The 15,400-nt window shown below is 39.0% G+C and overlaps 1 protein-coding gene across 2 annotated transcripts in view; it reads right to left on the reverse strand.

Annotated features, from left to right (window-relative positions):
- The window catches only part of arhgef1a (Rho guanine nucleotide exchange factor (GEF) 1a), a 37,737-nt gene that overhangs the window by 18,643 nt on the left and 3,694 nt on the right, over nucleotides 1-15,400 (reverse strand). The window contains exons 2-11 of one of the 2 annotated variants that reach the window (XM_057827548.1): nucleotides 13,038-13,200; nucleotides 9,624-9,691; nucleotides 9,436-9,499; nucleotides 9,218-9,347; nucleotides 6,639-6,748; nucleotides 6,422-6,565; nucleotides 2,382-2,632; nucleotides 2,158-2,283; nucleotides 1,969-2,086; nucleotides 1,802-1,875 (exon numbers count right to left, since the gene is read on the reverse strand). In XM_057827548.1, the coding sequence (XP_057683531.1) occupies nucleotides 1,802-1,875; nucleotides 1,969-2,086; nucleotides 2,158-2,283; nucleotides 2,382-2,632; nucleotides 6,422-6,565; nucleotides 6,639-6,748; nucleotides 9,218-9,347; nucleotides 9,436-9,499; nucleotides 9,624-9,691; nucleotides 13,038-13,200 (1,248 nt within the window). Of the gene's footprint in view, nucleotides 1-1,801; nucleotides 1,879-1,968; nucleotides 2,087-2,157; nucleotides 2,284-2,381; nucleotides 2,633-6,421; nucleotides 6,566-6,638; nucleotides 6,749-9,217; nucleotides 9,348-9,435; nucleotides 9,500-9,623; nucleotides 9,692-13,037; nucleotides 13,201-15,400 lie in introns of both variants that reach the window. The other variant, XM_057827547.1, reaches the window with a different exon arrangement.

Consider the following 15,400-nt stretch of genomic DNA (forward strand, 5'->3'; position numbering starts at 1 on the left):
TGTAGCCCACGAAAGAAGATAATGTGCATCATTTTATGTTTGTCACTAAAATGTAAAACAAAATCTTAAAAAAATAATTAATCATAGGTGGGGTTTAACTTTGTGCCAGCTGTGTGTGTTCATGCGCGCTTTTTGAGTTGAGAAGTAGACACCGGTTCCTTTTTGACTGAAAATCCCAGCCAGGAATATTTATGATAACCTTTTATAATAGCCTTTTTTTTGTTTGTTTCTCAGGATTTTTGAAAAAAAAAAAAAAAGACAAAAATTAGTTGTCCAAAGAGCATGATTGCCCTCTAGCGGAGAAAAATAATTCCTTCATAATTACTGTTATGAAATTAAAAGGATCATACCTCCGATTTTCAGTGGTAAATTTGTGCCAAATAAAAACTTTGAGAGAGGTTGAAATCCGTGCTTTTGAGTCATGTTGAAGGCAGCTTTCTATATCAAATACTTAATTTTTTACGGTGCTTTAAAGACGCCACATGATTGAACAGGCCGGCATGATCATAGAACGGCAAGCCTGAGTCTGATTGGTATAAAGGAGTAGAGATGTCCCAATCGATCGGGTCCGATCACGTCATTTTCAAAGTTTCGGAATGGGCAAAAAAATATCAGCCATGCCTTTATATTATATATATATATATATATATATATATATATATATATATATATATATATATATTTTTTTTAAATTAAATCATTTTCTAATTGTAATTAATGTTACAGACATAATATGTTACACTCATCCAGAGTCTTTGGTTTAGGCTTAAGGTAGGGTTATCAAAAATATCCCGATAACGGCAGCAATTAATTTATTTAAAAATGTGTCACGTTAAAATATTTAACGCAATTAATGTATGCGCTGCACGACCCTCTCACTCATTGTCGCGCTCAATCTGTTACGATGCCGTTTACCTATATAGAGAGACAAAAGGCAGCGCAAAATGAGTAGAGTGAATTTTGGCAGCCTTTGGAGCCTTTTTTTTAACTGGCTAAAGCCTTGCAATCCCTCTCCCTATGATTAGAAATATCATGGGAAGCAATGTGGGGAAGCAAGGTGGTAATTGATCTATGTCTTAACACCTTAAGTTATTTCCCAACGCAGAGAAGATATATCAATTGGTAGCACGACGCACAGTCATGGTTCCACTTCCCATCATGCATTTGGGATGGCCACAGTATCATTTACTGAAAGCTCAACAAATACACTAGATGGCAATATTTAGTCACAATATACAAAGTCACAAGTCTTTCTATCCGTGGATCCCTCTCACAGAAAGAATGTTAATAATGTAAATGCCATCTTGAGGATTTATTGTCATAATAAACAAATACAGTACTTATGTACTGCATGTTGAATGTATATATTCGTCCGAGTTGTATTCATTTTTTTCTTAATGCATTGCCAAAATGTATATGATCGGGAAAAATTATCGGGAATGATTGGAATTGAATCGGGAGCAAAAAAAAGCAATCGGATCGGGAAATATCGGGATCGGCAGATACTCAAACTAAAACGATCAGGATCGGATCGGGAGCAAAAAACATGATCGGAACAACCCTAGCTATAAGTATGTTATGTTCTCAGTAAACTCTGGGAGCTGCGATTACCAGCCATACTGTATTTTTGCCTTTCGTATCATGTATTTTTTTTTTTTTTTTAACAAGAGGCATATTTTCCCTTTTGCGGGATGTTTTAACCTGAAAATTTTGTATGTAGAGACGTTCATAAGTAGAGGTACCACTGTAGTTGATTCACTGTGATAGTGCTATTTTGCAGACATAATGAATAAAGACATACCTGCTGATCTATTGAATTAAGAAGATCTCTGACCATAGACAGAGCCTGCGCTATGGAGGCTGCTTCTTCTTCATCTTCTGTGGGAGAAAAAAAAGAAATAATGCTATGGAATTGTGGTTCTAATGCATTAACTGTACCGATAGAATAATCAAAGTGTGGCAATTCACCGACAGTGTTGTCCAAAATCCGTTGAATAAGGACAGGATACTTAGATATGCGCTGAGTCACCAACAAAATGCATTCCTGGAAGCCATGGCAACGTAACCAGGGACCTCGAGTTACACGCTGCATAAACACATAATTTCACTGTTTGATCATTTTTGCTGTATTTCCTTGTGTTTATTTTTTATTCTCACCCGAATGAAACACTGAAATCTCTTGTCTCTACCCAAGAGCGACTTATACAACTTGACCGCTCTCATGTGACGACTGCAGAATTCGGCGTAGGTCTTCTGCATGTCATCTGCACTCTGGCCAGAGAACTGGACATGAAAATGATCAGTGTGGAAGAAACCATTTTTAAGCAGACAAGAGCACCCTGCTATGACAGGGCCAGTTAGTGAAGAAGAACGGCAATCACCTGCTCAAGCAGTATGTCGCCAAGGCGGTGTATGGTGAAGTTGCAGTCGGACTCGGGCTGCAGGCTGGAGTTGCGCCGTACAAGCAGCTGTACCAGGAAGTGCGAGTGGATGCTGATCAGCTGGTCCAGGCAGGGGAACAGGGCGTGGATGGTGCTCGGGTCCAGCTGCAGTTCCTCCAGCAGGCCCTGGCGGAACACCCGCTCCATAATACGCAGTGTTCGCATGTGGTGCACCTCGGTCTGAATCAACTCTGAGCAGGGACAGAAAATTATATATTTATAGTATAATTTGTGGTTTATTTAACCCTTAGATGCATAAGTGGGTCAAAAATGAGGTTATTTTCTGTAAAATCTTTGTAATGAAAACTTGTTATCATTTCATATTCCAGGTATTCTTCAAAAACATGTTTTTGATATAATGCCATTCACATTTTCATATTACCTCTTATACATTTGAAGAAATCGTAGTTTTTGTATCACCAACCCAAGCTTCCATCAGTAGGTCAAAAATGACCCACATGTATTTCCATGGAATCCAAAGGGAACATTTGATTCTTACCAACTTTGGCTGTTAGGGATAAATTAACTGTGGACCACACAGACTATGTTTATCAAGTGACCCCCCCCCAAGGAGGATTATTTTACACAGCAAGAACTGATACTTGTCAAGTATTACCTTCATAATTGTATGTGTGCGTTTTTTATGACTGTTGTTACTATTATTTACCAACAAATTAGCCTACTTCATAACTAGCTAACAATAGCTGACTAAATTAGCTAGTACCTTTACTGCGTATTGATGTATTGAAAACATTACTCTTATGCTTCCTTCTCCACGGTGTCAAGAAAGGGTGGAGGTTTGCATAGGGATGGTAGAGACATAACACTACCAACTTTTCAGGATGCTCATTTTGTCCCCACCAACTTTTAAGCAACCTTATTTGCATTGTATGGAGAGTTCAGTTATATAGGTAATTTAGATTGTCTTCCCATATGTTGTAATGATAGAATAGACCCTACCATTATTAAGTGAATTTATTTTCATTCCTTTTGGGGAGGAGGGATATATTTTTTTTCTACCAGCAGCAGCCACTGTAGGTCATATAAAAAGACGTCGATGTTGTAGAAGTGGGGGAAACACCACTAATTTTGCTACTGAAAGTCCGACCTGCAACAGAGTTAGCATAGCATTAAACTTTTTTTTTTTTGCTGCTTTGTGTTAGTAACATTAAACTTGCTAACCTGCAAAACTACTGCGGTCAGGCCAGCCTTCACAAGGAACAAAGAGGTCAAGCTACCTGTCCCTTGTTTGGATTACTGTTTGCATTATGTGCATTACGGTAATATCGTCCCTACTAGGTATGTACCGGTACCGGTCTGACAGTATGATAACCTTAAAGAGCATACGACAGGAGAAAAAAAGTCTTAAATAGCATTATTATGTGAATTAGAATCATATTTTGAGACGATTCGACTGTATACAACAATTTAGCAAAGCCCAGATGACGAGAAATTAGTCTTTTAATCTGCCGGTTAGCCACGCCTACCATTATAGGGCTCTAGCGTCCCCAACAGGTGGATGACGTCAGCGGGAGACTGGGCTCATCGGTTTTACTATTCAGCCCATTGAGGGGGAATTATTCAGAACGAGGAAAACGCGACGAAGAGAGCCGCAAAATGTCATTGTTTCAGTCTCTCTACTCCAATATTTTTACAGGATATTCTTTTTATCCATGTATTTTTCCCCAATAGCTAAATAAATGGCTTGAGAAGGACCAGTCAGCACATCGAGGGGGAACTATTCACAACGAGGAAAACGCGACGAAGAGAGCTGCAAAATGTCATTGTTTCTGTCTCTTTACTTCAATATTTTTACAGGATATTCTTTTTATCCAAGTATTTTCCCCAATTGCTAAATAAATGGCATGGTCATGACAAATAACAGTCTTTTGCTAAATGGAATATGAAATAATAAAAATGCACTTATTCAGGACGACATGGCAAAATTACTCCATAATGGTCAAAACTGTCGACTTCACCTTTACTGTTGCACCTCCTGAACGATATTTTATGACACCTAAATCGGACATATGTCCCCGGCTTCAGAGAAAGTAAACAAACCTAGAGGCGTGACAGCTAGCCGACATGCTAAACCGAACCGAGTGATGTTTCAAAGTCTTCGAAGCGGAAAATCACACATAACTATCCCGGATGTTTTGACATGACGACTGGGTTGTCGACTGTCTTCGCCGGACAGCAATTTACAGCTCGTTCCCCGGAGGAGGGCGGCTGCAGTTGTTGTGCAGCTAACGTGCAGCTAATGTGCATGAGGAGAGCTTTTTACATGCCTATCAATGATCAAACGTAGGTAGTCCTTAATTTAAAGAACGTTTTTAATGTTTACTTTGTTATCACTGTATTCGCGGCTATTTTTAACCTAAAGTTGCAATTTCTGATCGGTCGGAAAATTTGACAGAACACCGGGCACATGAGCACAACAAGCCGAATATAGTGCCCTCCCGGCGAGTGGATGTGCGACAAGCTGCCGGTGTTGTGCCGAAAAATAGCTGCCCCACATGCATGTCAGCCTCAAAATGCAAGCCACCTACATATTAAAATGATCCCAGTATTTGACATAATACAAAACACGATGTTTACTCACTTCCTCGTATCAGTCCCATGGTCCCACAGTAGTAGGGCTTATTTTGACCACTATCCACGGAGAATGGGAACCTTTTGAAACTCCAAAAAGGCGCACACGCCTCTCCCTCATTCGGCAAGATTTTACGGCTGTATAGTGAAGAGGACGCCTTCATCCGTACACGTCACAGCGCCCTCCTCCTCAATGCAAGACCGAAGCCGGAAGTCACTCATTTTCATGGCGCAGGATTAAAAAAAACTAAAAAAATATAGCGATCGCTTCCACACACATCCAAGCGGTCCATATCATTCAGGAGCATAAAATACCGCGTGTATTATGAAATAAACATGCTTTTTCGTGTCACATGCACTTTAAGCCAAAATATTACAGTTTCACGGTATTGAATTACAGCTCTAAAGGTTAGGTAAGTCTAAACCACTGGTGTCAAACTTACTCCATAAGGGGCCAGGTGGGTGCAGGTTTTCTTTCCAACCAATGAAGAGGACACCTTTTGACCAATGTGATCTCTTATATGGGTAATCAGTTAAACTTTGTCAGGTGATGCTTGTTTCAACAGAAAATTCATTGGTTAAACCGTTTGCGCGGTATGGTTGGAACAAAATCCATCACCCACTTGGCCCTTTGTGGAATTGGTTTTACACCTATGGTCTAAACATACAGCCACAGCTCAGCATTATTACCATCAGAACAAAATAATTGAATTATGTTCCATAAAAAGCATGTGTGTATGACTCGTATCGTGTTTACATCATACACACACTCTTTCTCAACACAGACAGTTGGCAGAGGGAAAAAAACACATGTTTTACCCCTGCTAGACACACTGAACATGCTGGAGTCAACTCTCAGATCTCATATGTCTCATTAACAGTCTCACCAATTTTAAGTAGAATCAAACTAACTCCCTAGGCGCCTAGTCTCAAATGTGCACCTAGTAAATCGATCAATCCAAAATACCCGAATTCCTGTTGGGTTTCGAATATGGGTGCAAGAGGCTTTTTGGAGCAGATTTGCACAATGTATCGACTCCCCGAATTTCATCACTCTACGTTGAAAAAACCTAATGAGATAGGCCTTTTTAAAAAATTCAAGGGGTGCGCAACTGAGCCGTTTTGTTACATTTTTTCGCAGCGATGCAAAATTATCTAAATGTACACAAACCCGTTAGTATGTGCAAATTTTGGTGAGTTTTTGAGCATGTTCAGACCTCCAAAGTGGCTATTTTTATTTGCCCTGAAAAGAGAATACTAATCCTTTGCATTACAAAAGGGCTCTCGCACAGTCATTTTTGACCCACTAATGGAAGAGTGTAGGGTCCAGTCACTTGTGCATCTAAAGGTTAACTTAACTGGAAAAGACCAGGTTGAGCAGACCTCACCATAAATGACATCCTGTCTCTTGATGACGTTTTTGCTATGCGCGTGCAGGTAATTGGTGTCCACCGCCATGCTCCACGAGTCCGCCTTGAAGTCCTCGCCCTCCAGCTCCATCTCCTCCAGAATGGAAGTATAGTAGTAGTCCCCTTTAATGAGACCAGCAACATATTACATATAAAGTCCATGAACGGGCCTCACTCTCAAGCAGACGTTGTGTACCATCATCGTTGAGGGACTCCACTGACATAGTCCTATTCCTAAAGCTGAGGGAGTCAGTGGACTGGGACAGGATTCGCCGCAGGCCCAGAGGAGAGTCGTCGTTCAAATTCCTGCAGCGTAAAATTCGAATGAGTACTACAACCCCTAGCAAAAAGTATGGAATCACCAGTCTCGGACGAGCACTCACTCAGACATTTTCTTATGTAGAACAAACTCAGATAAAAAGCTTGAAAAAAATAATGAATTAGTTCAAAAGTGCAACTCCTTGGCATTCAGAAACACTAAAAGAAATGAATAAAAAACATTGTGGTGGTCAGTTAATGTTACTTTTATAGAGCAAGTGCAGGGAAATATAGAATCACTCCATTCTGAAGAAAAAAATATGGAATCACTCCATTTTGAGTAGAAAATACGAACACACCCAGTCAATTTCCTTTCCTTAATTGGGCCCCTGCCTCAGATTAGATCTGCTCGGTAGTCAGCAGTTAAAAACAGTGCAGTTATAACACCTTGGAGGGCTGCTGGACCAAGTGGATGCACAAGAATCATGGCTCCAACAAGAGAGATGTCTCTTGAGATCAAGAAGAGGATTATCAAACTTCTTGAAGAACGTAACGCTACACGTATAGTTGTCAAAGATGTGGGCTGTTCACAGTCAGCTGTATAAAAAATCTGGACCAAGTACAAACAGCATGGCAAGGTTGTTAAAGTTAAGCGTATTGGTAGACCGAGGAAGACATCCAAACGTAATGACAAACAACTAAAGGCCATACGTCTTGAAAACAGAAGATGTACAACAAGAGATATAAAGAAGAAATGGGAGGAAGCTGGAGTCAAGGTACAGACTCCAGACATTGACAGAACTGTGCAAAATCTCCTAAAGGAAATTGGATTTTCATGCAGGAAAGTTAAAATTGACACTTAAACAGAAAAGAACAAGACTGCATTGGGTTAAGGAGAGGAAATCATGGACTGTAAATGACTGGATGAAGGTTATTTTCAGTGATGAGTCAAGAATCTGCATTGGACAAGGTAATTATGCTGGAACTTTTGTTTGGTGCCGTTCCAGTGAGATTTACAAATGACTGCCTGAAGAAAACATCAAAATTCCCCCAGTCCTTGATAATATGGGGGTGCATGTCAGCCAAAGGCACTGGGGAGATGGCTGTGGTTAAATCTTCAATAAATGCACAGGTTTACATTGAAATTTTAGACAGCCTTTTTATACCTTCAATTGAAAACATGTTTGGTGATAATGAAATCATTTTCCAAGATGACAATGCATCTTGCCACAGAGCTAAAACTGTTAAAGCATTCCTTGGAGAAAGACTGATCCAGTCAATCTCGTGGCCTTCAAATAGCCCAGATCTCAACTCTATTGAAAACCTGTATTGGAAATTGAAAAAAAAAAAAAAAAAGGTCCACAGCAAGGCTCTGACCTGCAAGGATGATCTGGCAACTGCAATCAAAGAGAGTTGGCACCAAATTGATTAAGAATACTCATCAAATCCATGCCTCAGAGACTGCAAGCTGTCATAAAAGCCAGAGGTGCTGCAACTAAATACTAGAGGTGTGTTTTCGTTGTTATTTCTTTGTTTCTCATGACTCCATATATTTTTCCTCAGAATGGAGTGATTCTATATTTATTTCCCTGCACTTGCTCTATAAAAGTAACATTTTAATGGGAAAGAATTTCATTCATGCTTAAAACACAACCATTATACATTTCATATTTTGTATGCATTTGTTATGCTTGCATGAGAACATTATAGCATAGAGTATTATTGTTATAATAATCTGTTGTAATCTTTTTGAGCGTGCCTTCTCATGTCCTTGACAATTGTAGACGGTATCACCATATGCCCAAATATGGACTGTTATGCTCCGTTGTTTTCCAATGTGCCCTGAATGAATGCAAGGGAGTACAGTGGTTTCTTATCTTCGTTCCACCCGGCACCAGTGTTCAAGATCTCAGCTCAAAGATGTTTTTGTATGGAAAAATACCAAGGCTTGTGAGATGATGAGTTTCGTTTCTGGGTAAAGTTTTGTTTCACGGGGCGCTTCGGCACTGCCCTTTTTAACAGTATAAATGTCCAGCTTCTATTGTACAGCTTCGTACTTTCTGGGTGAACTCAGCTCCTAGCTGAGTCATATCATTTTGTACCCATGATATATCATGTTTATAAAGTCTTTGAAGCAGGCAATCCTTGGCTGCTGATTCATTATTCTCATTTTGTTATCTGTTGATACTTGTCTCGGAGTTCAAGCTTGAGCTTCCCTGACAATTTCCCTGCACTTGCTCTATAAAAGTAACATCTACTGACCACCATAATATTTTTTTTTATTAATTTCTTTTAGTGTTTCTGAATGCTAAAGAGTTGCACTTTTGAACTCATTCATTATTTTTTCAAGCTTTTTATCTGAGTTTGTTTTACATAATAAAATGTCTGAGTGAATGCTCGTCCGAGACTGGTGATTTCAGACTTTTTTCTAGGGGTTGTATGTACTAGTAAAATAATGTTACATTAAAACATTCTACGTAAACATTTTAAAATGTAACTTGCTAGCAATGTCCACACCCAATATTGTTTGTGGAGACACTTTTAGAAAGGGTTAGCCCAGAGCGTCCCCGGCGGGATCCGAGAAGGGAATGGCGAAGGCTTTCAGAAGGGTATATAGCTGATGTGGGACGCTCACGCATAACCGGGTCTGTAAAAGGAAGATGAGCAGTATTGTACTTTAAAAAGAAAAATATACGTCAACAAATAGGAGCAACAATGGCAATAAAGTGTCTTACTTCTTGTACGCAGTGTGACATTCTGCAAAGATGAGTTATTACGCATTAAGGCTGTCTTCTGCTGCTGCAAACGATACATATTGATGTTAGTGTCAGTTGTAATCAATTGAAAATACATTATTTACAAATGAAAGACTAATTTCTTTTGTTACTAATTGTTAATAATAATGACAATATCGTGTCTTTACCCGCTGTTTGACTTTGGCGCAGTTTGGCAAAGCGTCTCTGCAGCGGTTGTGGATGGTCACGTTACATGCTGGGTGGAAGAAAAAAGTAAATAACTCACTATCCATCTCTACTATTGACGGCGATAGACGTCCAACCCATTTTGACAAATGGATTGGACATCGATCGCCAGTAATGGGTTTATTTTTTTAGAATTAATATTGACCGATAAAGGCATTTTAAAATGATATCAAATAATAGTGACATCAGTTTTTCATTATCTGTTTTGGGCCAATATGCATGTTGCCTTCAAAGTGAATGTAGAAGCCTTCTGCCTTTGTACGAGGGCTGGTCACATTATGCTTATTGACCATTAGATGTTTCCAAACTAAGATGCTTGAAATTTGTTATGTGAGCAGACATGAAGAAAAAATGATTGAAAAATAATTAATTAGAAATAAAACTGATGTAAATATAGTGGTGCAATATAGGCACTTTCTTCAACTTCACCATCAGTTGAAATTGTGGTCTTATTTTTCACAGAATGTTTATTTGGAAAAACTTGAAGTTGTTACATTTATCATTATTAGATTTTTGGAGTTGGAAAATATTGGGATACTGGTCATCAGGTAAAAAGCTATTATCGGACAACGCTACTGTTTTTATATAAATTTTAATTAATATCCCCAGAAATATTAAAACATCATTATATACACAGTCTGACTGTCACAGTACTTAACTATAAATGCATAAACCACTCTAGGTACAGTGGTATAAAAAAGTATCTGAACCTTTTGGAATTTCTCACATTTTTCCATAAAATCACCATCAAATATGATCTGATCCTTGTCAAAATCACACAGATGAAAAAACAGTCTGCTTTAACTAAAACCACAAAAACATTTATAGGTTTTCATATTTTTAATGAGAATAATATCAAACAATGACAGAAGGAGGAAAAATAAGTAAGTGAACCATCACATTTAAGATTTTGTGCCCCCCCTTTGGCAGCAATAACTTCAACCAGACGCTTCCTGTAGCTGCAGATCACTCTGTGGCACATCGATCAGGACAAATCTTGGCCCATTCTTCTCTGAAAAACTGCTGTAGTTCAGTCAGATTCCTCCTCCTTCCTCCTCACTCCAGAACATGTGTTTTGTTCTTCTGAAAACATTCAGAAGTTGATTTACTTCTGTGTTTTGAATCATTGTCTTGTAGCAGCATCCATCCTCTTTTTAGCTTCAACTGCCTGACAGACGACCTCAGGTTTTCCTGCAAAACATCCTGATAAACTTTTGAATTCATTCTTCCATGAATGATTGCAAGTTGTCCAGGCCCTGGGGCGGCAAAACAGCCCCAAAACATGATGCTCCCTCCACCATGCTTCACGGTGGGGACGAGGTGTTTATGTTTGTGAGCTGTTCCATTTTTCCTCCACACATGACGTTGTGGGTTACTCCCAAACATTTCAACTTTGGCTTCGTCAGTCCACAAAATATTTTACCAAAACTTCTGTGGAGTGTCCAAGCGCCTTTTTGCGAACATTAAACGAGCAACAATGTTTTTTTAGACAGCAGTGGCTTCATCCGTGGAGTCCTCCATGAACACCATTCTTGGCCATAGTTTTACATACTGGTATACTAGTAGTTTATGTGTGCACATAGATATTGGACTATGCCAGTGCAAGTCTATGGCCAATGATTTCTGCAAGTCTTTAGCAGACACCTGAGAGTTCTTTTTTTTTTCTCTCTCTGAGTATTCTGCGCTGAACTCTTGGCATCATCTTTGGTGGACGGACCTTGGGAGAGAAGCAACAGTGCCAAACTCTCTCCATTTGTAGACAACTTCTCCAACTGTCGACTGATGAACATCCAGACTTTTAGAGATGGTTTTGTATCCTTTCCCAGTTTATACAAATCAACAATCCTTGATCGCAGGTCTTCAGACAGCTCTTTTGACCAAGCCATGATGCACATCAGGCAATGCTTCTCATCAAGACAATTCTTACCAGGTGTGTATTTTAAAGTGGGCACGGCAGCTTTAAACCACTCATCAGTGATTGGGCATACAGCTGACTTAAATTGCTTGATAAAAATTAGTTTCAATTGGTCCTTAAGGCTAGGTTCATACTACAAATCCGATTTTTTGCCATATCTGTTTTTTGGGCGTGCCCGTTCAGACTGCCTTTGTCCATTGAGGCCGTTCAAGCATCACGCATGCGCACTAATTCGCAGTCTGAAATGCGTTCAGCAAAGAGACCCACATGCGCAGAAGAATCAAAACAAATTGCACATGCTAGCTGTATGTCATTCCTGAGTGATCATATTTTGATTTCCGAAAAGAGACCACAAATAACAGACATTAATAATCCCCGTTTAGTCTTATATTCAAAGTTTATATGGACTGATAGAACGCATACACGCACACACATGAGCCTTGACGTGTGTGCGTGAAATGACGTGGGTGCGTCAGTTTGCCCCGACTCGGCCATGTGTGCAATAATGAAATATTGCTCATTCGGTGCACAGAATGACAATCGAAAATTGTAAGGCTTATTATTTTCTTTATTTTATTTTTATGACTGTGGTCAAGCCCGCTTCGTGCCTAAAAGCAGAGTTCAAGCTAGGCGCTAATACCTACATGGCTGCCGTCCTCCGAGCCTCCTGCTCTTTGCTGACGTAATTGCTGCATGAATTCTGATTTGGGAGTCTTGACAGTTCAGACCGCCAGTCACGTTCTAAAAAATGTGGCCCAGATCGGATTTGAACCACATACGAAAGTGACTCAGATTGGATTTGAAATGGTCCACTTCTATGCGACTTGTCCTGTTCAGACCGTCAAGTTAATGCCTGACTCGAGTTGGAAAAACACGAAAAAATCGGATTCGTGCATTAAGAACTGTTGTATGAACCTAGCCTAAGTCTCCTTAGGCAGAGGGTTCACTTAGTTTTTCCCCCTTTTGACATTGTTTGCAGGCTATCCTCACTAAAATATGAAAATCTAAAAATGTTTGGTTTTTTTTAGTTAAAGCAGACAGTTTTTTTTCATCTGTGTGATTTTGAGAAAGATCAGACCACACTTGAGGGTGATTTTATGATGAAATGTGAGAAATTCCTAAATGTTCAGATACTTTTTCATACCACGGTAACCAATACTTCTATTGAAATGTATTGCAGATAAACGTTAAAAAAAATGTGTTACTCAATAAATGCTTAAAAACAAGATGTAAATCAAATGCATTAATTAAACGTTGAACGTTAAATACAGTTGAACTGTACTGTGGATTCATATTACTAAAGGGCGCCCAATTGCTTTCTCTTTGATTGGTTGGCAACCCATCCAGGGCATATCATGCTTTCCTCACCCAGAGTGCAACCAAAAATTTATGCATAGATTGATGGTGTCAGCTTCAACATTTTGTACTCGTTGTGCCTTACTGGGACAGCAGAGCGCCTCCTTGGCCGTGATGCTCTTGTTGCACGCCGAGCATAGCGTTGTTCCCGACACTGTGAGGGAGGTGAAGAGGTGACCGTTGTTATAGCGGGCCTCCCTCTCACGCGCCGCCTTCTCTCGCTCCCTCATGCGCTCTCGTTCTTTATTCTGAGGGGATGGCAAAAAATGACTCATTAAGTGGACTTACGTAAAAACAAATACAATTATTCACAGAGTCTGCAGTGGTTCAATAGTCTGTTTATTCTCAAGGGGGATTTCCATTAGTTCAGTTCAGATGGAGGCGTGGAGGATGTTGCGATCTCATGATGGTCACACTGTAAAAGCAGAAGTCATCGCGCGCAGTCAAGGAAACCAATTTATAGAGACAGTTACGAAATAAACACTCTTCTGTTGCATCGACCTGCGTCAGTGCGTATCCAGTTTTGTGTTCCATTCTCGCCCGGTGGCGTCATGACATTTTCTTTGGTTGCTGCATAATTCCACCCAATATTTTGTAAAATGTCATTTTGTGGCTTTTCAAGAGGTGAAATTGTTCATGTGTGTCAAGTGGTCCACTTTTAGGACGTAATGTAAGCGGTCTATTAACCCAGTTTGAATATTAATGGGAGCTCTCTCGGCACCTTGGGTGGTTTAACTTTAGACAATAATGTACACTCACCAGTCACTTCATTAAGTGATCAAACACTGTGAAATTAGAATGCCCAGTTATGAAAGGGAATTATTTGATACACTGGCAGTGTATCAAATACTTGTTCTCCCCACTGTAATTACAGCTTAAAAATTAATTAATCGTAATTAATCGCAATTAATCGCAATTCAAACCATCTATAAAATATGCCATATTTTTCTGTAAATTATTGTTGGAATGGAAAGATAAGACACAAGATGGATATATACATTCAACATGCAGTACATAGGGACTGTATTTGTTTATTATAACAATAAATCAACCAGATGGCATTAACATTATTAACATTCTGTTAAGGCGATCCATGGATAGAAAGACTTGTAGTTCTTAAAAGATAAATGTTAGTACAAGTTATAGACATTTTATATTAAAACCCCTCTTAATGTTTTCGTTTTAATAAAATTTGCAAAAATTTTCAATCAAAAAAATAAACTAGTAGCCCGCCATTGTTAATGTCAATAATTACTTACACAGTGCTCATGGGTGCTGAAGCCTATAAAATCAGTCGCACCCAAGCGCCAGCAGAGGGCAGCAAAACTCCATAAAACACAATTAACGAGTGGGCAGTTCACTGTACTGTCATTTATTTTAACATGATTAATTAAAAATTAATTACCGCCCATTAACGCGATAATTTGGACAGCCCTAATTTTGACGTCTCGAATAATGCGGATTATTCTAAAAACACACAGTATACATGTTTGCAATAACTAGACGCACATGAAAAGTATTATTCTCTCATTCTCCAGCACTGGCTTGGTTGACTTCTGAGTTTTAACTCATTGGCTGCCATAGACGTCCATAGACGAGCTAGATCTGTTCTAAAAATGAACTTGTTTTGACATTATTATTGTTATTATTACTACAGGGTGTTCCAAAATGTTTGACCCCAATTCATAGGCCAATAATTTTGACAATTTTCGTTGGAATGACCTCAAATTTTCACAGCTTGTGTAGGAACGTTTCAAATTTTTGTGTGTAACGGTTGGCATTTCTATCTTTTCAGGGTAAGAAATGCCATTCACTTCAAAAGAAAAGATATTTTGATAAGGCATTTTGCGCTCATATTGAACACTTATGAAAATCTGTCATAGAAACAACAAATATTTGTACTTTTCTTTGCAAATTTAACCAATAAAACTTATAACCTTTAACATAAAGAGTAATTAGTTTCATGAAGATCAATCAAGTAATTTCTGAGATATGGCATTTAGAATGGGGTCAACCATTTTGGAACACCCTGTATATTACAACTTCCAACAGTCAAACTATTGTAACCCCAAGCAGAGATTGAGGAAGTGGGCAGTAACCACGGGGTCTAAAAATGTCATTTCATGTAATTGACTTTCCTATAAATTAATTTAAAGGGGAATTTCAGAATTCTTGACATAAGGCTTAATCTTCGAGTTGATTTCAACAAATTCTGTGCAGTTTGTTAGTTATTTGTTAGTTTCAGGGCTCCGGAGTGGCTAAGCTAGCGCAAGTCAATGGTGCCTGCTTACCATACCAATAAAAAAACAACATATTCCCTAATGACAATCACTGATGACTCAAGCAATCAGTAGTGTTGGCTGTGTTTTCAGGAAAAGTTATTACCATTGCCATTGCCAATAATTGTAGTATAAACAGGAACATTTGTAATCCAGCAACTCTGCAAGG

This window comes from Corythoichthys intestinalis, chromosome 22, assembly GCF_030265065.1.
Source record: "Corythoichthys intestinalis isolate RoL2023-P3 chromosome 22, ASM3026506v1, whole genome shotgun sequence".
Classification (NCBI taxonomy): domain Eukaryota; kingdom Metazoa; phylum Chordata; class Actinopteri; order Syngnathiformes; family Syngnathidae; genus Corythoichthys; species Corythoichthys intestinalis.